At 36.0% G+C, this 25,876-nt stretch overlaps 3 protein-coding genes across 5 annotated transcripts in view; 2 read left to right on the forward strand and 1 right to left on the reverse strand.

The window, feature by feature from the left end:
* LOC137926561 (scm-like with four MBT domains protein 1) overlaps nt 1–22,144 on the forward strand; it is a 34,719-nt gene extending 12,575 nt beyond the window's left edge. The window contains exons 2-7 of the mRNA XM_068770208.1: nt 10,035–10,445; nt 11,446–11,568; nt 17,631–17,759; nt 18,503–19,365; nt 20,300–20,475; nt 21,203–22,144. Of these exons, the coding sequence (XP_068626309.1) occupies nt 10,035–10,445; nt 11,446–11,568; nt 17,631–17,759; nt 18,503–19,365; nt 20,300–20,475; nt 21,203–22,041 (2,541 nt within the window). The 3' untranslated portion in view covers nt 22,042–22,144. The remainder of the gene's footprint in view (nt 1–10,034; nt 10,446–11,445; nt 11,569–17,630; nt 17,760–18,502; nt 19,366–20,299; nt 20,476–21,202) is intronic.
* On the reverse strand, nt 22,138–23,113 carry LOC137926753 (uncharacterized). Its single transcript, XM_068770444.1, has one exon. The coding sequence runs from the start codon at nt 23,020–23,022 to the stop codon at nt 22,138–22,140; it is 885 nt and encodes a 294-aa protein (XP_068626545.1). The 5' UTR covers nt 23,023–23,113.
* Nucleotides 23,114–25,600: 2,487 nt separating this feature from the next.
* Nucleotides 25,601–25,876, forward strand: part of Nrg (Neuroglian) — a 78,247-nt gene continuing 77,971 nt past the window's right edge. For all 3 annotated transcript variants that reach the window (XR_011107716.1, XM_068770235.1, XM_068770234.1), the window contains exon 1: nt 25,601–25,700. The gene's annotated coding sequence lies outside the window, so the exon portion shown is untranslated. The remainder of the gene's footprint in view (nt 25,701–25,876) is intronic.

Genomic DNA, 25,876 nt, shown 5'->3' on the forward strand with positions numbered 1-25,876 from the left:
AGTCCCTCCCTTATCGCATCCCAGGGCAGTGAGTTGAAAGCGTTGACGATGTCGAGGCTTATCGCCAACGCTACACCACCCCGCGACAACACTTCATATCAGGCTCAACTTGTCTTGTAGGGTTAATTATATTTGAAACTAACTGTGCCCGCGACTGCGTCCGCGTGAAATTAAAACCAAAAAAATGTTGTTTCTTTTTTTCGTTTAATAATTTTTCTAAATTAGTATAAAATAAAATACATTCAAAAACTTTTAAGTTAAGCGGTTTTTTGATACCCATATTGTGGTGGTTGTGGAAAAATATATACCTAGTCCGCCATATTGGAACGGCGTCCATCTTGAATTTTAAATTTTGACATAATCATCGTGTTTTACTAGTGTAGCCCTTTCATTTGATACCCATATTGAGGGGGTTAAGGAAAAATATGTAATCCAACATTTTGTATCGGCGGCCATCTTAGATTTATAGTGTTATTGATTTTCTTATATTGTATTGTCATCTAAATTAAATGTGTGTACCAAATTTCGGATCAATCTGACAACGGGAAGGTGCTTAAATTTCAATTTCTAATTTTGACCCAAATAAACAAATTCTGTACGGGTCGAACTAAATAAAACCGTTTAATAATAAGTTACTCTTTTTTACATCAGCTAATTACTAGTTCAAGTCCCATTAAAATAGGTCTAGCTTATTCAAAGATAATCCGGAACAAACAGACAGATAAATAGACAAAAATGGTGAAGTGTTTTCAGATATGTAATTTTTATAGCCTTTACATAAAAATTGAGGAGTTAAGAGAATTGTGATCGGACTGGAAGCACGGTAAGGAGGTTCTTAGTTGTCTTCTAGAAGTGTCTTATGAATGTTTACCTTCTTAATGCTAATGTTTGTTTTATAGTTTAAAGGCGTTACACGTATGATGGTCACAATAGCGTTAGTATATCTTATGGGGTTAACAAGAATAAAACTTAAAAAGTAAAGATATAAAATGGTACAATACCCGGCGATAAATATCGCACATCGACCTTTGGAAAGAGACGATCGGCTAATTTCGGCTTCGTAGAGAGTTATCTCTGTCGCACGACTGACAAAACGTCACATAAGTAGTGTGGGACAGAGATAATGCTCTACGATGCATAAATTAGTCGATTGTCTCTTTCCAAAGGTCGATGTGCCATATTTATCGCCGGGTACTGTAACAACCTGATAATATTCAAAAACGAGGTGCGTAGTGAACGAAATCTATCCTTTTATATACCTTTATGACAGCCAGTCCCCTTGAATTGAATATTAACCTTAGTGATAAAACAAAATTAAAAATTTCGAACGGATTCGGAACATAGGCTAGAAACTCAACAGTTCCTCTTTTAAATGTACTCTAATAATTATGATGTGTATATGATGTATATCAACTATATAAATGAGTCGACAAACCAAGTTACACATTTCGATCGACTAAAAACTCTTTAATGTTAATAGATAAAAGTATGTATTATATATAATAATTTATATAATACATACTTTTAATTTTAAATTTAAAACTACGAAACGTAATATTTAAGATATCATGTGGAACTTATATACATACTCGTATATATATATATATATATATATATATATATATATATATATATATATATATATATATATATATCCAAAGGTTGTATGGTAGAGATCGCTTCGAGCGATAAGACCGCCTCTTGTACCTCAATATTTTTTTTTTTTTTTAATTACTATCTATGGTGCATAAAAGTGTAAATAAAATAAAATAAACTTGTACATGCGTATATTCAAAACCATGAGGGATATGTCAAGTTTATTTGTCTTAGGTCACTTCTGAATTCAAATTCCTTTGGTTTATTTGTCTTATTTATTCAAGCCGCAGTCAAAGAGTAATTACGTCGAAATAAATACGCATGGGTTTACAGTAAGCAACAACGTTACATGTCTTTGTATTTTGAATGTATCGATTTTATGTTTATGTATTTTGACCGTTTATACGCATTATTTTCCATCGTGAAATAATTTTAGTGATCGCTTTACGTCGTGAGAAGAATGAAAGGGTCAATTGATGGATGCTAGAAACCATTTGAGCTTTACGCTAGACTTTTCTGAGCGTATATGTCACTAAATCTATATACAGGTTGATTAATTTCAATAAATACATTGAAAAAACTTTTAAGTTAAACGGTTTTTTAAACGATTTTATTTGATACCCATATTGTGGTGGTTGTGGAAAAATTTGTACCTAGTCCGCCATATTGGAACGGCGTCCATGTTGAATTTTAAATTTTGACATAATCATCGTGTTTTACTAGTGTAGCCCTTTCATTTGATACCCATATTGAGGGGGTTAAGGAAAAATATGTAATCCGCCATTTTGTATCGGCGGCCATCTTAGATTTATAATGTTATTGATTTTATTATATTGTATTGTCATCTAAATTAAACGTGTGTACTAAATTTCAGATCAATCTGACAACGGGAAGGTGCTTAAATTTTAATTTCTAATTTTGATCCAAATAAATTCCGTACGGGTCGAACTAAATAAAACCGTTTAAAAAGAGAGTGAATCTATAGTAATTTTGTTGTCAATTAATATATATAGTACACCCTATCCAAAAATTAGCGGCTTCAGAAATAAAAAATGAAAAAGCGTTTTTAAAATTCGAATAGCTACGTATTAAAATTAATAATTGTTTACTATATCTACCTACAGACTATGTGCAGAAGTAATTGTCTCGTCGCAAATCCATACAAAAAATTATTAAATAGAATATGTATTTTAAAGTGACATTTCATACGGTATGATTGAGAACAGGATAAAAGCTTTTTGTTAAAAAAATTATTATGAATCTTTAGCGGGTCGTTCCTGATTTCGCTCTTATATATATTAACTTATTTCGCTTCGACTTTCGGCGTGTTTATTTCTTATAATTTACGATTTGAAATTATAGAAAAGGTTTTAATGCAAACCGTATAGACCAGTGTTTCCCAACCTGGGATTCACGTCCCACAGCGGGGCCGTTCGAAAGTTGAATCGACACGAGTTTAACCCTTACGCTTTAATATAAAAAAATATATGTCACATAGGGGGCGTAAGAATTTTATAAAGGCTTAGCCGGAGCACATAAAAGGTTGAAAAATACTGGTAGAGATGTTCGTTACACATCCATCCGTTTAAAGATTTTACACCTATAACCAATCAATCTTTATATAAATATACTAGCTGATCCCGCAAACGTTGTTTTGCAAAAAAAAAAAATTTTTTTAATTAACAAATGTAAGATAAGGGTTGATCGTAGAGGGGTGAAAATTTAGGTTTGTATGTATTTTTGTATGCTGTATCATAATAAAATAAAAACCAAAAAATTGTCTAAAAAATTAAAAATAAAATTTAGGGGTGGACCACCCTTATCACTTAGGGGTATGGAAAATAGATAGTAACCGATTCTCAGATCTACTGAATACGCATATAAAATTTGGTAAAAGTCGGTCAAGCCGTTTAGAAGGAGGTCAAGCTCGAACACCGTGACACGAGAATTTTATATATTAGATATATAGAGAAGAAATACAAACCAATTTAATAATCAATGCTTGTAAATATTTATGTTTCAAAATAATACCGTAGAAAGCAATAATACAAGTGGAATCATTATATCCTTCGACGTGGTGGAAAAGTTGATGGGGGTAGAGACGAGAGCCAGTGGTGTGAGAACTGAATGCAGACCCCCCCCCCCCTCTCCTCCTCCAGAATATTCATTTACTCATATTCCTAGAATACCCGCGCTTCGTAAAACTCATTGAATTTATATTTAAGATTTATTTATTCTAATGTCCTTCACAGCTGGCAATACATATTTAACAGAATATAAACATTAGATATGCTGCCTTAATTACGAACTACACTTAATTATCAATTCGAATTTAATTACGATAGGGGAATTAAAAGAAAATAAAAAACGAAACAGGATGGGTATTGCCTGTGTACGGAGTGTGTACAGTATGTTTAAGATAAATAATTACTTTATAGTGTAATAATAATGATTCTTTTATATTTATATATATATAGTATAACATCAATGAGTTCTTTATAGTTATATATATAGTATAATAATAATGAGTCCTCTATAGCATGGTTGCACAGACTTATAAAGACTAGGGGCCACACGGGCAAATTATGAACTGATGGCGGGCCGGCCGCCAGAAGTAAAGGTAATTAAATTTTTTTGGTTTTATTCTGGAATAGAATTCAATATTTTTCGAATGTACGAGATTATTATTTTTGCTGTCGGCGGGCCACCAGTATCTTACCGGCGGGCCGCGGTCTGTGCATCCATGCTCTATAATTATATAAAGTATAATTAAATGATTCCGCTATAGTTATATATGTAGTATAATAATAATGATTCCTATATAGTTATGTGTAAAGTAAAACTAAGCTAAGTATCACCATTTAGTTTGGTGTTATTCGGAGTGAGAGCATTCATTTACTGACTTATAAGTGGCAGTTTTGATGATGTCTGTCCATCTTGTTAGAAAGCGTCCATTAGATCGCTTGGCTTCCATTTTGCCTTGCATCACCAAATGTTCCATTCACAGACATTAATCTCTCCTATTGATGTTCATGAGAACCAGTTGGAAACGGCCTTAACGAGGTTGCTTGGCCAACATGTGGACGGACGTCTCCCGCCGCGCTTGCCAGTGCGTGGTTACCATTTCAGAACGCTTAGGTCGTAGTGGCAGTCTGTTCTGCGTCTGCCCAGTGCCACTTCAATTTACTAAACGGCTAGATCGGAGTTCCCCAAACTTTTTTGTGTCGTAGACCCCTTGCCATGTTTTTCCCTGTTGGGTAGAACCCCTACTTACCTGATATTGATTTCCTGTAAATTTCTAACTGTAGTGAAGTTTAGTGTTAAAAACTTAAAGTAAAAACACATGTTAATTTATACATTTATTAATTGAATTTAAATTAAAAGTAATAAAATAAAATTTTGCATCTGTTATGTAAAATATACGTAACTTATTATTAATTTTTACTTCATAGGTACTTTTATAAATAATGTAAATGTTTTGATATTATAAGATAGTATGATGTAAGTAAATAGATACTATCAGTGTGTGAGTTGAGATCTACTATCGTGGACCCTCATTTTCATTTCATGGAACCCGAAATTTTTTTTTCGCTGACGCAGACCCCTTGCAGGTTGTCATAGAACCCTTGGGGTCGATATAGACCACTTTGGGAATCACTGGTCTAGACCATGTTGATTACTTTGTTCGTCTATGCGTCTATTCATTTTTGATTTTATCACGTTTTATTCTGAAGGTAGTCCCTCACAGAGCTATCGTGACCTAAATGAGGCTCAGAGTGAGACAAATAAATAGAAAATATGAAATTTAAATATAAATATGTTTTATATTCTTCATCTAAATCGAATGTACTATGTGAATAGATTAAAATTGTCATATTAAATTCTCGGGTATTAGGATTGCAGGGATTAGGTTTCGTAGGTGAATATATTTGTCAAAAGTTGAAATATCATTTGGTCCAAACTATTTTTAAGGATGTTTTGTATGTTTACCGTCAAGTCTCGATTGGTCGATATCATGCTGTATTTGTTCCTTGCTACTTTGTTCTAAAAAATCGACTCATAGCGTTCTGAAACCATCGTATTCGTCTGATTTGTCTTCGTGCGACTAAGGGTTCAGTAAACTTAAACGGCCAGACATGACTGAGGAGATAAAAACTGAATCAAAGAAGGCTGTACTTGTTAAAGGCGTAGGAAAAAGTGCGTTTTATAGAATGGTAATTAAATTGAAAGAGATGAAATTTTAAAGATAGACTAAAAAAGAATTTACATTTTATAAACAAATTCATCTTACATTTTGAATACAGTATTATATTTTTTTAATAAAATACATTGGCATACTTGCATTGATATTCATTCTTTCGTGCCAGTGTTTTATGGTCGGTTGAAAAAGTTTTTATTATCGTTTTATGATAATAATTAAAAAAAAAACGAGAGTTTGACGTTTTTTGGCTGTCTGGTGCGAAATTTCAAATCATTATCTACTGTCACATAACCCTTTTCTTGATAATGTATCTGTAGAGATACATCAGAATAAAAAAAATTAGTGGCATCAATTTTGAACGCATAGTAATCATTTGTATGTGAATGTTTAGGTAATTTCTTAATTTTCGAACGCTTGTTTAGTTTTTTCTGTTGGCATCTTAAAAGTCAAGTGGTATGAATATTAATGTAATATTAAAAAAAAATCTGCTAAGTTAAGGGTTAAGTAACTACTGCTCCTTTGGCCACTGAAAAATGCCTGATACATAAGAATTTTCCAAACGAGACAGAAGATGTTACATTTCATACTGGCTTTACGAAACGTATATATCTAATATATAAAATTCTCGTGTCACGGTGTTCGAACTTGAACTCCTCCTAAACGGCTTGACCGACTTTTACCAAATTTTATATGCGTATTCAGTAGATCTGAGAATCGGCTACTATCTATTTTTCATACCCCTAAGTGATAAGGGTGGTCCACCCCTAAATTATTTTTTTTATTTTTAAGACAATTTTTTTGGTTTTTATTTTATTATGATACAGCATACAAAAATACATACAACCTTAAATTTTCACCCCTCTACGATCAACCCTTATTTTTTTCGTTAATTAAAACCCTATTTTTTTTGCAAAACGTTTGCGGGAACAGTATATAGTTTGTATTGTGTATGAATATATTTATTGAGATGTCATAGTTCAGAGGTCGAGAGAGATCTGTAATCAGTCAACGAACGCACCTGTCCGACAGGCCCCGCCCATGTTTCGATCGATAGCGCAGCAGCATGCGCCGTGCACTTGCACCGCCCCGGTCGCCGGGGCAGCTCGCCGGGACATCTCGCCGGTGCATATCTTACCCTGACTGATTGACCTCTGTATACAACCTCCCGTAAACAACCGCAATGTACACAGTGATTGGTTATAGGTGTGTAAAATATTGTAGATTTTACACGTATTTCCTATCATACTGTATAAAGTAATCTCTCTGAAATATTTAACGTTTCTATTGGAATGCGCCTGACTTGTATTAGTACAAAGTCATATATATATTATTTTTTAGACCATTGTGTTTTGCAAAGGTTGTACCATCGAATTCTGAAAGCAAATGCGTCTAGACATTCAATCGTTTGAAGCTGTTACAGTACCCGGCGATAAATATTGCACATCGACCTTTGGAAAGAGACAATCGGCTAATTTCGGCTTCGTAGAGCGTTATCTCGCGCGAAATACGACTGACATACGTTACATAGGTATTGTGGGACAGAGATAGTGCTCTATTGGCGGCCTCTTGTACCCCCATCTTTGGGAAGGACAGAGTCGTTTTTTTCTTAATAATTTTTTTCACTGTCTTTTTTTATTTTCACTCTCTACTGTCATTCTTCACACAATCTATCGTTCCATTCTTTCGTTCCATAATTTATTTTTTCGTTCTTATTTTCGTTCATAGACGGAGTAGGTTAAAGAAATAAAGAATACGTCTCTCTCATGATTTTTCAATACGGCTGGTTGAAAGAAACCTCCATGTCTTCCAACGACCAAGATCATCTGTAAATAAGTGTCCATGCACTGGTGGGTTCAATGGACCTGTGGGCATACCTATAAAGTACGTAACATGAAAACCCTTTGACAATATGGACCATCGATTAGTTTTACTTGGTAGAAATTCATATTATACCATATAATATGAAACCTTTCCATAGACTAGGTATTTCTCCTAGAAATTAAAAAAAAAACGTGTCACTAAAAGTCATAGTTTTACAGCTAATCGTTTGCAGACTTCTAGTTTGTCATCTTCAATTCCGTGGCGAAATACACCAATATCTCGCTTTGCGTCATTTCGTTTTGCGTTTTTTTCGAAGTTGCGTCGCTGCTTAATTAGTACTAATTTTCACAGTGCGTCGTTAGATTTTCGAGATTGCGTTGTTTTGGGTTCGAGTCTAACTTTTTTTTTCAAAAGATGGCGACACTTGTTTCTTATTGCGCCATGCCATCAAAACTCAGGGATTCCCTTTCTAACTATAAATCAGCGTAATTTTAATACAGTTTTATTCTCACTTTGGAGTTCAGTTTCAATTACGTAGTGTGTTGTAATGTAGTGTTGTGCTTTTTTTAAGATAGACTAATAAATTTATATTAATTTTAACGTGTTGTTTCTAGTTACAAAAAAAGGTATATATTTTTCTATTATATTTATTGGTAAATTTATATTATTTTTGTTTTTTAAATGTTTACTTTGTCCATTTTTTCTTTTTAAAAAGTTGAATTTTCGTATCCCTGGAACCTATCTTCGATCTTTACATGGTTTGCTATAATAAATTTTAATCCACATGCGGTGTTTCAATTTGCGTCGTGTTTTTTTTGGAACGTAACCACGACGCAAAGTGAGGTATTGGTGTATAATTAAATAATACATTTAAACTCAGAAGTATAAGTAATTATGTAATATACGGAGTGATTGGTTATAAGTGTAAATGTTTTAAAGATTTTTTTTTAACTATACATTTACCTCTTTACAACTTTCACACCAATAAACAATCATACCATATAAATAGAAATACAGTTTAAAATAAAAAATAGTATTTATGTTTCCATACAACTACTCATTTATAAGTTTATTAGTAATTGAACCAAATACCGCTGTCTGAAGACTGATGGTCTTTGACTGATATGAATTGCTAGATGAAGGATCCCAGACGGTCGCTTAAAGCGGATCTCATAAGAAAACTCAAGGTCAAGGCTATGCTCGGAATTTCGAAATCGAATCATAAATAGGAAGAAGTAAGAAAAGGACCAATATTTAGCCACTTCCGCACATCTTTTTTTTCCGCATGTGCGGAAGTGGCTAAATATTGGTCCTTTTCTTACTTAGGATGGACTTCCGCAAGGTAACGCCTGATTTCATTAAATATCTACAGAAGAACTACGAAGCGATGTTTATACGTAGCTCGAAGAATTTCTCGTGTAAAGTGGCAGTTGGTTGACACATAAATTATGAAATTGATGGCCGTTATAAAAAGGGTTTTCGAGTTGCGACCGTAAAGCGGTGGATGCGGCGTTGATAGGCTTTTGCCTATCCACGCCGGCTTCCGGATAGTTATTAAACACGGGCAGCGCGGAACTGGTCGTTGTGACAATCTTCGTGGTAGGCATATATCTTGTCGTGAGCACCAATGGGCTGAGAAAAATTGACTCAATAGAATTTCTATCGTAGCATGAATAATTAAATTTAAAAGTAGATAATAAATGTTAATGAGTGATTAAAAATCGATGCATGAATTTGCAATTTTTTTGCAAGTAACACTAGAGATTGTATTTTTATATCATTACTAGCAGATCCCGCAAACGTTGTTTAGCAAAAAAAAATTAATTAACAAATAAAAAAATAAGGGTTTATCGTAGAGGGGTAAAAATTTAGGGTTGTATGTATTTTTGTTTGCTGTATCGTAAAGAAATAAAAACAAAAAAATCGTCAAAAAATTAAAAAAAATTTTTTAAGGGTGAACAACCCTTATCACTTAGGGGTATGGAAAATAGATAGTAGCCGATTCTCAGACTTACTGAATACGCATATAAAATTTGGTAAAAATCGGTCGAGCCGTTTCAGAGGAGTTCAAGTTCGAACACCGTGACACGAGAATTTTATATATTAGGTAAACTTACTCAAAGTATTAGATAAAGTTAAGTTAGTAGATAAATTAAAGTTGTTAAAGATTTTAAAGGTTTAATGTACACCATTTTCTAATAAAATTTATAAAGTAAACACTGTAATGTTATATTAATTTTACCAGAATAAAAAAGGTTTAGCTTGCAAGTATATGTACTAAACGATAATTATTTTTAAAATGCAGTAGTAGATTACGATTTTCATCTAAGAAACCGTATATTCACTCCGTTGAAGCATTTACATATACATAACCTGTTTATATATATATATATTACAATGTAATACTTTGTTGCAGGTGGAAGCCAGTCTCAACAATGGCATCAAGCAGGGCATGCTGCTCGAGGTATGCCACAAGAACAACCCCGACATTTACTGGATAGCTGAGATCACTATGGTATGCGGCCATCTCCTAAGAATCAAATTCATAGGCGCTGAGAGCGATTTCTGGTGTGACATCTCCAACACCAAAGTGCACCCGCTGGGCTGGTGCGGGAAGTACGACGAGCTGGTGGAACCACCTGACGAGATTAACGAGAAATGCGGTGATACCATCATAGATATAATGAAGAAGGCTTTATTGGTGGGGCAGTCGGTGTGCATAGAGGCGTTGAACAACAAAGGCATGTCGCCAATCGACAGGATAAAGGTCGGCATGAAGGTGGAAATACAAAATATTATAGATCCTTACAGATACTGGATCGCCACGGTGAGTTGCTGTCTTTATAATAATTAATATGTTTATAAAAAATTCCACATCTTCATTTTTTTAATAATTCCAACTTATCTTATTTGTCTTAAGTAAAAAAAGGGCCAATATTTAGCCATTTCCGCACATGCAGTCGTAGTCGTGCAACAAAGTGCACCGCCCACCAGCCCGCTGATAAATGCGCATGCGGCAAACAATGCGAATTACACAACTACCATCGCTAAATCACTCGACCCGTGTTTCATCCCTCCACGGGGCATCTTCAGGACTTATGTTACACGCATTTTGTCAAAAATAAAATGTAATAAAAAAATGATCAATAAAAGTTCTGTTAAAAGTTTCAATGTTGAATAAATAAATTTTATCTATATTAGTATAGGGTAGTTTTAAAAAAATCATTGTGGACATCTCTTATAAAAACTGATGTTATTGTCGCAGGACGCCGTAGTATCGTATGGTGTTGTTCTTTAAGAAAACCGTATATAGAGCATGGATGCACAGACCGCGGCCCGCCGGTCGAATACTAATGGCTCGCCGACAGCAAAAATAATACTCTCGTACATTCGAAAAATATCGAATTCTATTCCAAAATAAAACTAAAAAAAATTAATTACCTATACTTCTCACCATCAGTTCATGATTTGCCCGAGTGGCCCCTAGTCTTAATAAGTCTGTGCAACCATGATATAGAGTGTTCAGGGAGGAATGGAGGAATTGGAATTTATAACAAACAGTTAGAAATAATAAGTTAAATACAATAACGATTGCAGCTATGTTTATTGAAACATCTCTATAGAATATGTTAGCCTATCCAGTTGTAATTTAAACTTTATCAAAACTTTGAAAAAGTTGTCAATATTGATCCTGCATTGTAATACTTATTACTTATAGTAATAACTATGGGTAGTTGGTGCTACCCATGTAGGTGAAGTTTTGAAAGTTTTGAAGTTTAGTATGAAATTACTTTAATTTGCGAACGTTCAAGAATTGGATGTTCCAGGTGTGCGAGAACGTGGGCGGACGTCTTCTGCTCCGATACGACGGCGCCGACGAAGACCTGCAACAGTTCTGGATATTCTTCTCCAACCCTCGTCTTAGCAGCTTTGGATATGTCACCAACAAGGTACGCCAGTATTTAAATGCAAGAGAGAGCTTTATTCTGAGCGTAGTAAGGAACGAATATTCTGGACCTCAACAAAGCTGAAGACCGGTCCCGATCTTAATTGATTAGGATTTGAATGTTTGGAGAGTTTTCATTCATTCATTCGTTCGTCATTCGATAGACGCCCACTAGCATCATTTATTCCTATGTACCCAAGATGAGGGCAGAGGGTGTCCACAGTGCGTCACCATCCCGAGCGGCCTTGAGCCTCGCGCTTTACTTCGCTCCACGTCATTCCAACTGCCTTCACTGTACAGTGATCGTCCGCCGGGTTTGCTTTAGGCGGCCACGTCTTCGCTTTCCTTGATTTCATTCTAGGGCTTGCCTCGGTTTGTATGATATTCAAGATCTTGCTCTATTCGATCCCCTCTACCTTGATCATGTCGTAGATCCAGATACACATGTTAACCTACCGCCACCGCGTCTACCAACTCGTAATCCTCGAAAGCCTTCAGATTCCAAAGGTCATTGGCTGCACGAGCGATTAGATGATAGTATGGTATCATCTAAACGCCACTATAATTTGAAGTCCTTAAAACAAAAGTGAAAAATTTCCCCATGAACTCTCAGCCAATTCGTCCACGGTTGGACATAGGCCTCCTATATAGATTACCTATAGGAGCGACCTTAATAAAGTCTTCAGTCTACCTTCTGTATGTATATCCATGCACATGCAGTGGTTGTCGTGCACTTTCATGCACGACAACCACTGCATGTGCGGAGGTGGCTAGATATTGGTCCTTTCTTATTTAGGATGGACTTCCGCAATGTAACGCCTGAATCCATTAAATGTCTTAGGAGTATTAAGTATCAATAATAATGTACATTTTTTTAGCTTTATATATATTTATTATTATATATATGTATATATGTATAAAGAATATTAACTGTAACAAATGTCAAATAATAAAAGATTTGATTTTTTTTGTAACAATATTTATGGTTTAACTCGTCGTCAGCTATTGATGCCCACTACAAGGTAATGACCTCCCTTATAGTAGATATCCATGGGAAAATATACTGTAATCGCCAAATTTGACAGGTGGATTGTCAATTGCAGTTTGGAGCAAATCATATTGGATCTTTTCACTGCACTTCTGTTCTTACAGCTGCATGCCACACGTCGTCGTAAATTTTGTCCTGGCATTTTTTCCAAGCATTCCAGCATAATTTTATCCATCTAGCCATTTTTTCTCTAGTGAACTTATACCACTAGAAGTAAATTTCAGTTTGGATATTTTTTAATATTGGAACTATGTTGATAAATTATATAACATTATAATAATATCCAGTCGTGCACTATCAAAAGGAGCAGCATGACGGTGTTCCTTGGCACCAAAATAGTTAATATATAGTTCGATTAACGCTTAATTTAAATTTAGAATATCTCCTACTTTTGTTTACTACCTTCCTGTATAGGAACAGACCTCGCTACTACCCATTGGCTATGTCTTCGATAAATTTACTTAACAATTGGCATTCGGGTAACGTATTTTTGTGTACGTAGTTTGTCGCTGCAGCGCGATTTTTTAAAATAATCCTAATAAGTCCTATGTAGTTTGTAATTTTTTTTCTGAATAATCAAACATATGAGCAAAGCATGATACGTGTAAAAAAATTTCTTTTGAAAGCTTTAAATTCAAACACAAATTTCCAAGAATACATTTCACATCTAAGAATATCTAATATATAAAATTCTCGTGTCACGGTGTTCGAACTTAAACTCCTCCAAAACGGCTTGACCGATTTTTACCAAATTTTATATCCGTATTCAGTAGGTCTGAGAATCGGCTACTATCTATTTTCCATACCCCTAAGTGATGAGGGTGGTCCACCCTTAAATTTTTAATTTTATTTTTATACAAATTTTTTGGTTTTTATTTTATCATGATACAGCATACAAAAATACATACAACCCTAAAATTTCACCCCTCTACGATCAATCCTTATCTTTAATTTGTTAATTAAAAACTTTAATTTTTTTGGAAATCAACGTTTGCGGGATCAGCTAGTTTGGTACATAGTTTTACCTGCTCCGATATATTAATTCGAGTTATAAAACCAACTTTAAACAATAAAGATGACACGTTTCGTAATTGGACGCCGCTCGTATCACCGTTCCCAGTGGCATCACGTACCGATGCCTAAGCTGTAATTCCTCTTATCGGTTCTTCGTCACGTATTCTTTGCATTTGTAACGCCGTATCGAATGTTATTGATTACTCGTATAAAATACTGGAATTATATATATATATACATATATATATATATACATATATATATATATATATATAGGGCAGTAATGAAAGTCGTATAAAAAACCTAATAGATTCAGGCGGTATTTTGCGGAAGTCTATCCTAAGTAACAAAAGACTAATATATAGGTACTTCTGCTATGTAGCAGTAGTCGTGCAATAAAGTACTTTATTAGCGGAAGTAGCTATATATTAGTCCTTTTCTTCCAATAAAAAGGTATAGTTAGGAGTAGATAGTTCCTGTGTTTACTGAAATTAAACAGTTGTGTGAAGAAAACCCCATGGCTGTTCCATGTGGAATGCTTCAATCATCACATCTGCCAATAGACTCCGAATGTAAGGAACCTGTTTCGATCTTATGCTGCCTACATTCTTCCCGTTTCACTATGTTGTTGGTCTACCTAGTGGGAGTACCACCGCATCTACCGGCCCGTGGTTTTTTTAAAACTCTCCTCTGACTTGTTCTCGGGATATAGGGTGTTATATACCTACTTTCACTTTCTCTATCTCATCCAAAATGTATGGGACATTTACTCATCAGCCTCCCATCCATCACCGCACTTCCTGTTATACAGTTTTGTTTTGTCTAATCACCTAGGTGACGTGATGATCATCCTGCAACAAAACTGCAAGAAAGTGTGGCGGTTCTGCTACTCTTTCAAAAGGAAATATTGCTGCAAACAATGCTTCTACCCATTTCCACTTCGCAAAGCACTCTAAGCCAGGATTCTTATTTTTTTTTTAAATAGATACCGAATGTTATCATTGAAAGATCGACGTTCTCTAATGGACGCCACTACACTTAAAAATATTTGTGGTGGCCATGTTATCTGTTCGGAACTTGTCCGAGGTAAATTTTCGAATTCCTGCAGCAAGAACGCCTTCTAGATCTCTCTTCTTTTAACCAACGGCTAAGACAAAAATCGGTAAACGTGCTCCCTTATATAGGATGTGTGACCTCCACAATTCATATATTAGTGATATTGATATATTCTCGTGCTCTCTCTCGTATCTTTTAAAAGACAATTTCGTTCGAAATTATTAAATACACAATACAATATAAACCTCATTGGAAAGTAACGGCTTGCTGTGACTCGTAATTATTGCGGTGTGATCTGCAGAATGCGCTGGATCTTCATTTGTACGTAGTAAAATGCGTTTATTTTAAAATTATAAACAGACACTACAATTTTATTTATTTGTATAGATTAGTTTGATCGTCGTGTCGATATTTTTTAGTGATTTCGACACAAAAGTTTCTTCTTTGGAAATAAGCCGAACTAAAAATGGCACGTTTTTAAAGTATATTATAACTGGCCAGTGACATATTTAAATAATTTCTCGTACTGTGTTAAAAAAAATAAAACCGTTCGATTTACAAATGTGTTTCGTAGTGCTCTTTGATGTTTGCTTTTAACCAAATATAACAATACAAAACGATGTAAATTATTTCATTTATATTCCTAACCGCTTGTATTTTTACAATATACAAGAGATAATATAATGCAGTTAGATTTTGTAGCGCGCAACCATATCGGACATACAATCGTGCGCAGGTACAAGGTAGGCTTTCTTTACATCCCCAGCGACACCCGCATCTGTCCTATTAAACAATAGAGTCCCTACATCTGCTAAGCTTTTTATCAAGCGTCCACAATGTAAGAAGTTGTATAATAAATACATTATATACAGTACGCAGCGATAAATATTGCACATGGACCTTTGGAAAGCGACAATCGGCTAATTTCGGCTTCGGGGTAGCTTAAAGGAGCGTGTATTCCTCATTCGATATTGATTAATGTATGGTAAACCCTATCCAAAATTCAATGGTTTCAGAAATTTTAAATAAATATGTTTATAATTATTACTTATCATATTACCTTTGAACTCGTGGACGTAAAATAACAAATAATATAATTAAGGAAAAAAAAACTTGAAATAATGTCTAGGTGTTTTTAAACGGTTTTATTTAATTCGACCCGTACGGAATTTATTTGCTTATTTATTTGGGTCAAAATTAGAAATTGCAATTTAAACATCTTCCCGTTCTCAGATTGATCTGAAATTTGGTACACACATTTAATTCAGATGACAATACAATATAATAAAATCAATAACATTATAAATCTAAGATGGCCGCCGATACAAAATGGCGGATTACATATTTTTCTTTAACCCCCTCAATATGGGTATCAAATGAAAGGGCTGCACTAGTAAAACACGATGATTATGTCAAAATTTAAAATTCAAGATGGACGCCGTTCCAATATGGCGGACTAGGTACATATTTTTCCACAACCACCATCAAAAAACCGTTTAACTTAAAAGTTTTTTAAATGTATTTATTATTAATTTTATTACTATCTTTAATTTTTGTTATTTTTCGGTACTGTTCCTTTTGATTATTTTGCATTTGATGTACTAGAAGTTATGCTGCTAGCCGGTTTAGGCTTTGTGCAGTTTCATCTAAATTGAGCATGTGGAAACAGAGGTCCACGGACTACAAATTTTACCTTGGCGATCGTATTAAAAATTTTACGTTGACGATATCCTATTTACGACGAAGACGTTCGCACGCGGGGAACTATACCCATGTAGGTGTATAGTGTAGTGAGTGGGGTGTAGTGTATGTAGCACGAAGCGAGGACTACTCGGCGGTCGGGAGAGACACGGGCCTCTCCGGACCGCTCTCGGTTGAACGTGGGTTAGGCGGACGCGGCCGCCGTGTCATGTGTAGGTGAGTAGTGCATGACATGTGTGTCGAGACCGCCGGGGCTCGATGTGAGGCGTGTATCCTGACGTTGAGACGAGGGAGCGGATATTATTTGAATTCCGCTTTAAGGGCGGCGAGAAGGGCCGAGTGGTCCTTTTGATCATGTCCTCAACTACGGCTCTAGTAGCGTAGTAGTAGTAGTAGTTTGTGAAGCGCAGGCAAATCTTTATCGTCATTCATTAGCAAGGCGACACTGTCCTTACTAATCTTTTTTTTTACATAAGAACTGATATATGTAAAGAAAATGAAAAATTTAATATAGAAAATGAAATCCCTGTTCCGGCATATATAGGGGTGGAACCAAAAAATGGGAGCTATACAAAATATTTTTTTCTACCAGGAACTCTGAATCGTATCATATATAAATAACGTAACGTTTATAACTAATACATATTGAATTTAATCATTGTTTACTAAGTAAGAAAAGAACCAATATTTAGCCACTTCCGCAAACGGTGCGGAAGTGGCTAAATATTAGTCCTTTTCTTACCTAGGATGGACTTCCGTAAGGTAACGCCTGTTTCTATTAAATATTGTTTACTATATCATCATTATTTCTATGGAAGTTGTTGCTGTTAGCCTGGGAGCTTGTACAGCTTCATCTGTACTGAGTGAGCGGAACGGAATGGTCCGTGTACTTTAAAAAAAAATACTAGGAACTCATACTCCAGTTGTACGAAGGTGGCAGCTCTACCCGTATTGAGGTATCTAGTGTAGTGACTTGGGACTTCAGCGTGGACAACTCGGCAATTCGTGGGAGGATCCGGATCTTCTCATGGATCGACCACTCTGTTCGCGATTTAGTTGGCGAGAGGCTGTACTGCCAGAAGTCATTGGTCTATTGTATTGAAATAAAAAAAAAAACATTAATATGACATATTTCATAGTGAATACTGTATACATATACCCCTTTAAAACTATCGTCGTCTGTGTCATTCGAAACACGCGCTTGTTACATCGCAATACGATCCAATATATCGTTGTTGATGTTACAGGGATCCCCGTGGCAATTTAAGTATCCGGGTAAGGTGAACAAGTTCTCCTGCAAGAATAAACTGAGCGCCCAACTGAGGCAGAGCGCAGAGGAGTCCATCAAGGAACCAACCCCTGCAGACCTGTTCCAGGTGAGATTTATGATGTCTGGACACGCAGACAGTGAAGGCCTAGGTAAATAAACTTGGTCTCACGCTTCCGGCATCGTTGGCAAGATCGCAACCGCTAAATGAGCCGTGATGAGGGCTATTCTCGGAATTTTTCTATGAGATTAATCCAGAAATGATGAACTTCTTAAACGAAAGACATTTATCGACATAACCCAGAGGCTTGTAAAGTTAGAGCAGCTAAAACTTACATAAAAGTCTTAGTGGTAGTGGCCAGGCCAAAAAGCGCGCAGAACTGATGGTGACAGTGGCTTTAAAGTTCAGAAGCCCACCACGGACCGGCAAGCATGACGTGAGACATACACCAGCAAGGTCTACAGATGACCTTGTAAACGTCATTGGCAAAATTTAAAGCTGTTTCCGATAAGTCTTATTAGAGACCTATGGGAGAGGCCTATGTCCACCTGTGGATATCCTATGGTTGATATGATGATGATAAAAACTTGGTAGAGGAAAGGTAGAAACTTCTCGAAGAACATGACGATAGATAACAATCATTTAGCATTGTTATTTAGTTTGAATCATTTGTACATCAAGTAAAGAATTCCAAAGGTACTAGGGACAGGTGTTTTTACTCTAGATTTTATTTTCCTTCTGAATTAAAGAAAGTATTTAACATAATTTACGTTTTAGTTATTCGCTTTACTTCTTTATTTGTATATATGCATAGATATAAATTTGTAAATTTTCATGCAACCAAATTCCAGCCGGCACCAACGCAAGAGGCGCATAGCTTCGTCGCCGGCATGAAGCTAGAGACACTCAGTCCAACCGATATGAGAACCATCCGCCCCGCGACCGTGGCCACCATATTCAACAACTTACACTTCCTCGTGGTGCCCGACGACAATCTCGACGACTACGAGGAGACAAAAACCGCCTGGCTCTGCGACAACATGCACCCCTACATCTTCCCCATAGGCTGGGCGCAGAAGCACAACTTTAACTTCAAACCGCCCAAGTCGTGGAAAGAGGGACCCTTCGACTGGGACGAGTACCTTTCCATGACGTCATCAGTACCCGCGCCCGATTACTGCTTCGGAGCCAAGGAACCGATGAAAGACATCGAGGTGAACATGAAGCTGGAGGCAGTTAACCCAACAAATCACGAGGAGATCCACGTGGCGAGTATATCGTCCATAGTGGAGCACATGGTGTGCGTGGAGCTGGTCCCGATTGGAGAGAAGTTCTGGTACGCGCAGGACAGCGACCTGCTCTTCCCTGTAGGCTGGTGCGACAGTAACAACTACGAGTTGCACATACCTGATACCAGCAGCCGCGAGCGCCCTAAGCCCGAAGAGCCGAAGGTCATCAAGGAAGACTTAAAAACCACCAATGAGTGGTGCGATCGCATTTTCTTCAACTACAAGTGCTACGCCGGCCCGTCGATCAGCAGGAACAAGCTGTCGCAGCTGCCAAAGCATGTTGGCCCCGGCCCGCTGTCGCTCGTTCTAAAGGAGGTCCTCAACAAGATCATTTCCGCCTCGTATAAACCCGCGAAACTACTCAAGGACTGGGAGACGGAGGGGCCACCTGAAGAGGGCATGAGGTTGGAGATCCTCAGAGCTAAGTGAGTTTAAATCTTATCGTAAACTTTACATTCAGATGTCTATTCCTAAAACATATCTTCATTGTTTTAAACGTTTAAAGAACACTGTTATCTTCGTAACTTATAGGAGATAAGTCGTTGATTAAATTTCATCGAACGTATCATGATTCTCTTCTTCCTTTCTCCAACGGTTTAGTTCTTTGCTTCTCTTGCTTCCCTTATTTTGCCGCTACATCTGTACATTTTGCACAATACAACTCCTGGGTGAGTAAACCGCACAGGTCTGCGTGAGGTGATTTGAGCGATCCCCATAAACTTATTGTATTGAGTATAATTACAGACTTTTTTTTACCTATAGATTTTTATATATTTAATACGTAAAAAATGTTTAAAAAAAGTGACAGAATAAATGTAATTTATAATATCATTATTTAAATGAAGAGATCAACAAAAGAACCTAGGTTACTGACGTTGCTCGGAGAACTGATAGTCTAAAGTGGCAGTGGGCCGAAAGCCTCTCAAGTGGCTGCCGTGACCCCGTGGACGCGGCATGGATATCCTTGTAGCAATCTATAGGCTACCTGTCTACCTGCCCACCTATATATATATATATATATATAGGTGGACAGGTAGACATGAAGCAAAACAAAGCCCATCGCTATTGGACTTGTACATAGCGGATGAAGAGAGGTCCGAATTTTAACGCATATTGCATTTGTTTTTGAATAATTTTTACTATAGTACTTATTACATGAACCGTGTATGCCTTCCTCCCTTTTTTTAAATACTTTGTGTAGACCAGCGACCTACGTTCGAATTCTCAGTCGTCTAACGCAGAGCTATCACTGAAAAACAGAGCCCTTTTCCAGTTTCCTGTAACCCTCCCAAAAAATATCCCAACAACTGAGTGGATACGTGTTACAATTCAATAAGAATAGTTGGCGATGTATTACAGATTGAAGACGAGCACGTATCACGCATACGTGGGCGTGCCCACGGAGCGGTCGCGCGTGGCCGCGTACTGCCGCGCCGTGTGCGTGCGAATGCAGGCCTGCCCCAGCCTTTTCGGGCCCGCGGAGTACCCGACCTCATGCCCACACCAGTGCCAGCTCGTCGACAAGTCCACCTTCCGTGAGTACCAACAAAAAGAATGTTCACCCAGATAGCAGCCTCCACCCAGGACACCATATTAGCCGAAGCAAAACATACCGTCGGACCGACGCAAATGGCTTAAACGTCCGCAACGAATTTTCAAAAAAGATCACGATCCTCAGTAGTGAGGGAAAGACGCAAAGAGGAGGAGAAATTAATCATTTAATATGTTTCATTTAATATGGTGAATTTCTAGTTGAGTCCTTTTAAGAACGTTTGTCTCGACCTTTATAAATTAAAAGAAAAATTCAATGAAAATGTTGTAAATCAATAAAACGTGACACTAGCTGTCAAATATTTGACATTAATCAAAACCAAAATTAGGCGTGTAACGGATGTAAACAAAAAAAATATTATGTGCACATTGTTACAAAGGTCATGCAATGAACCAAATAAGATTTCAGTAAATAAATCTTATATCAACAATGCACCAGGTTAATAGCTTAGTACAAATTCGGTAGAAGAACATCATCATTTCAGCAATCCACAGCTTGAAATGGACCTACCCTTTATATTTCCAATAAGACCGGATGAAACCGGCCTGCATTCAGCATCATCTGACGACCTTAGCAACGTCCGCTGTGTAAATAATTTTAGTGGATATAAGAACTTGGTTATGGCAGCTTTTAAATACAGTACAAAGACAGCTTATACTTTTTGATAGAAAGTGATTGAGTATGGTTCTAGAGGTTTTATTTGCTTTCAGATAACGGCACTGAACGTCGTGGACGTCCAAAAGGTAGTTTGAACGGAAAAAGGAAAAAGAAGAAAACAGCTCCAGAAAAGAGGGAGAAGGAGATACAACCGTCGCAGGAGAGCGAAGGAAATAGAGACGGCGAGTCGGTGGAGAGCGACCACAGCGTTGTTTCAGCTCCAGCCTCGGAGTCCGGCACTAGACCAAACTCACCGGACAGCGTGTCAGACTACAAGCGCGGACACCGGAGGAAACGCGAGGCCAAGGGCGCCTACCCAAAACTTGAGATGAAGACGCGAGGCGCCAAACTCCCAAACTTCGCACTCCAGATGAAGGAGGCACACTGGAACAAAAAAGACGTGGAGACCATGTACAGCAACTCCTGCGCCACCAAGAAACAGAGCACTCACGACAGCGACACAGAGAACGACACCAACGGAAGCAGCTGCACTTCGCGCGATGTCAAGCACATCTCCGATGTCTCCGATTCCGAGGAGCCTGAACTCAAGAAACTAAAGTTCACCTCCTATGACCCGCTGCCTTCCGACAACACCTTCGATAAGATGTCCACCTTGTCCTGGATCAAGGGAAAAGTCAAACTCGCCCCGAACCCCCTCGACTGGAGCGTCGACGACGTGTACGCCTACCTCAGCAGCACCGACGACTGCAAACTCATTGCCGAAAAGATGAAACAGGAGGAGATCGACGGCCAGGCCTTCATAATGCTGGACCTGCCCATAATCAGGGAGTTCCTGCACATGAAGAAGAAGTTCGCGTTACAGCTGTGCAAACACATCTCCATGGTCCGCTGGTATTACATAGACAACTTTGAGGAGAATGGTGAACCTTGATAACTCAGACCACTATAGTTACATTTCTCTAGTCCATAAATAAATTACTCCAAAACATTAATCTTTTATTTAGACATACATAAAAACGGACTGATTTTAAACATTTTTACGCAATTTCCGACACAAAAAATTACAAATTTTATAGAAAATAGATCGGTTGTCTTCTTTATCTTCGTCATCGTTAGTGAAGTCTTCGTTCAAATGTATATTCTTTTTTGGATTCGATATCTTCACTGGTATATTCTTCTCTGTAAAATAATTCTCGCTTCTCTGTGTTATACTGTCCACTTCCAACCTTTTCGCTTGCAATTTTTTAATGTTCTCCGCTGAAGCGACTTCCACTATGTCCTCCTTCTGCTTTGAGTCTCTTATGTTTATCTCTGATAGCAGGTTTCGGTTGTTGAGTTTTATTTGAACGCATCTATTGTTATTCAAGAAGTTTATACAGAACGCATCCGTTTTTGATTTGTCATTGGAACTATTTTCTCCGCTCGTGGAGTCTGTTTTATAGTTATCATTCTTGTATGCCTCGATAGTTGTTTTAAATCCTTCGAAAGACGTCTCTGTATCGGAGCCACGGCTACTGTCAGGCTTGACCGCAATATTCGAATCTTTGTCAGACGACTGTTGCATTGATTTGGAAGTGAAATGCGAGAGAGAGGAATCTGATGACGTAATATGCTCAAACATGTCCTTTATGAACTCCTCCATCTCTGCGATGGTTTCTTCATTGCTCTTTGATAGAATATTCTCGAACCTCTCCTTGTACTGTTCAAAATCGCTCATTGAATGGTTGAATGTATCAAAGATCTTTCTGACCGTTGTTCTGAAGAGTTTTATATTAGACTCAAGGCTGGCAACATAACTACTGTCTGTTTGCAACTCTTGGGATATATTTCCGTATATCTTAACTTCGAGCTGGTCCAAATCAAGAGATGAAGAGTTCGTCTCTCTGTCCCCTTTTCCATCTTCCTCGCACATGACATCACTACTGTCTTTAACAGGAATCTCTTGCTGGTTATACTTTTTATAATATTCACTCTGATACTTGGACAAGCTGCTACGATCTTGACATTTTCCTCTAAACTTATTTAAGTCTACGAATGTTTCCGATTTATTGTAGCTTTCAGTAAGTGGCGGCTCGGAATGAGAATGAATGCTAGAGCAGCAGTGACGAGGTGTTTTTAAATTACGATCACCTATGAAACATTAAAAAAATAAGTAAAAATGTACAAAAAAACGTTAAAAAATGTTAACGATATCTACACAAATCTTAATACTAACACATTGTTGAATGAAGTGATGGTTTATCAAACTGAAAAAACAAATAATAATACAACATTATATGATTTAGTTTTTTTTTTAGCGGAACCTAAAGTATAAAAGATCATAAACATTAAAAATACTCAGTAAGTCTTTAAAGCCAATTCATGTCACATTTATAACCAGTACAAATAGTAAGTTATTCTAAACAAACAAGTTTTTATCTGTATTCTAGTTTAAATATGGCGCGTGTTGGAATCTATTGTCCAAAAGACAAAATTTTTATCATATATAGACATTTTCATAAACCATTCCTATTTAATTAATTCACTGTGATAAATTTTTCCGTTTAAAATATTTAAAAATAGACGATTTAACTTTCTATTTTAATTACAGTGCTGCACAATATTTATATTGAAAACAGCTATGGTATTTTTAACAAATAGTTACAACATTTCTATAATAGTAATTTTATACTCACGTCATTTATTATGTAACTGAGTGAAATATATTCTTTATACTACACCCATAATAATTTTCACAAACTAAAAATACATTTAAATAATTTTTATTTTCAATATCATCATGTTTCTTGCTACTGCTATTCAAGCAAATATATGATAAACAAAATCATAACATTTTTTACTGACAACTTATTGTTAAGAAGATATTGGAACTAAAGAGGTTATATAAAGCATTTATATACAAGAAAATAAGAATTAATATCTGTGAAGAGCTTCAAAATTAAAAGTCCAAAAATATGAAACAGCGTGATAAAATACAAAACAAACTTAAAATCATAGAAATGACCAGGAAAAAACAACATATCCTCATCGCATATTTTGAAAAACCAATTGTTTTATTTTAAGTTTAAAATTTTTAAAATTCTAACGAAATTTAAACATGGTGGGAAGTATAGATATTTCTTGGCACAGGCCATTCATTCCCAAACCTTAATAAAGCTCAAATCGAGTAAATTAATTAGTATTGTGAATATAATTCTATATATTATCAGTTCTCATAAAAACTCCAGCAAAAAAACTGAAAACAAAAATGTGTTTGTATTTCAGGTGATAATTTTATAAATTTTGTACGTTTCATCGCACAAAAAAAAGTTTAAAAATTTTTTTTAAGGGAATCAGAAGTTTTAAAATATTACTTGATCGTACGCTACGTAAACGCTTTTACCATAATGTTGCTGAATTACAATCTTTATAATGCATAATACATTCTCTTTTTCTTTACTAATATTTATTTCCCTTTCAGATCTTTTTAATTCCAACATATTAGCCGATGACGCCCCTAGATGCGAGCAGCGCAAGACCGTTATTTGAATAATATATAATAAATGTCAGAAGAACAATTAATTCAGGGATCTTTCAACTGGATTTCTGTAATTGATAGCTAGAGATAAATTGTTACAGTAGACTTAAACAATTTTAGTGAAATTTGAAGTTGTCTTTATAAACAGTTATTTTTTAAAATTAACATATAATGTTTTTTGTTCAAGAATGAATAATATTAGCCTCTTGGTTGATTAACCAATGGACTTGCCATCATTATTTGACAGACATTCAAGTAAGACATACAGATTAAACAAGAATTAATGCAGGAAAATTATTAATCACAGGCTAAATACAAAATAGGGCAAAAACACGCTACGTCGTAAAATAAATAAAAAGATCAATATTTGGTTAGTCATACTGTTGTAATTGTTGTGAATTTTTAATATTATTTATATTTACGTGTTTCATTGTAAATTTTGACGGCGGACAAAAAAATTACATTGCAAGCAAAAATAACCGACATAGGAGCAAAATAACACATTTGCGTTATTAAAGGCAAAGGCTAACACCGCTTCTATGTAAACTCATCCTCAACTCTTTATTACTTTCCCATGAGGGTCACAGGAACATTTTGACCGATGAAGCTGTAACAGTCCCACAAGGATAGGGACAGCGTCGACATCAAAAAGAAACAAGAAGTTAAGTACATTTTGTAAATAAAATCGTGAACGTTATTCTAATTCCCATGGTTCGAAAATCCATTACTATCTAGATTTAAATTATAAATTTATATTTAAATAAAAAAAATGAATTATAATTCTTATATACACACAATAAGATTATTTCATAAATTAATTTTTAATCTGTATTGCTAGACCGATATAGACTTATGTGCGATTGTTAAGGGGAGAGTAAGATGAACGCCATAGCCGCAGGCAAGTCAAATATAACGTTAGTGATTACGTTATACTCTCTGGTCAAACATTATTTGTCTATGCGTCTGATTGAATTGATCTGTCGAAACGAGAACCTCGAAGGCCCCGCCTTTAAATCTGTGTACACAGTTCTTTCGGTTACACCGCGATGACATTATTATAAAATAGATTTTAGGTAATATTATTATTTATAAAAAAATACCGTTACAATATAAGTCATTTTACACTGTAACATGATAAATATTCGTTATATAGTCATTTCTTTCTATTGAAAATTTATGTGTAAATTTTTTACATATATAAACGTACACAAAAATTTTCATAAACTGATTTTCGCAAGATTTTCTTTTC

This window comes from Battus philenor, unplaced genomic scaffold (assembly GCF_028537555.1).
Source record: "Battus philenor isolate CCGP_79_NKW_IND1 unplaced genomic scaffold, ilBatPhil1.0.hap1 SCAF_3, whole genome shotgun sequence".
NCBI classification, from domain to species: Eukaryota; Metazoa; Arthropoda; class Insecta; order Lepidoptera; family Papilionidae; genus Battus; species Battus philenor.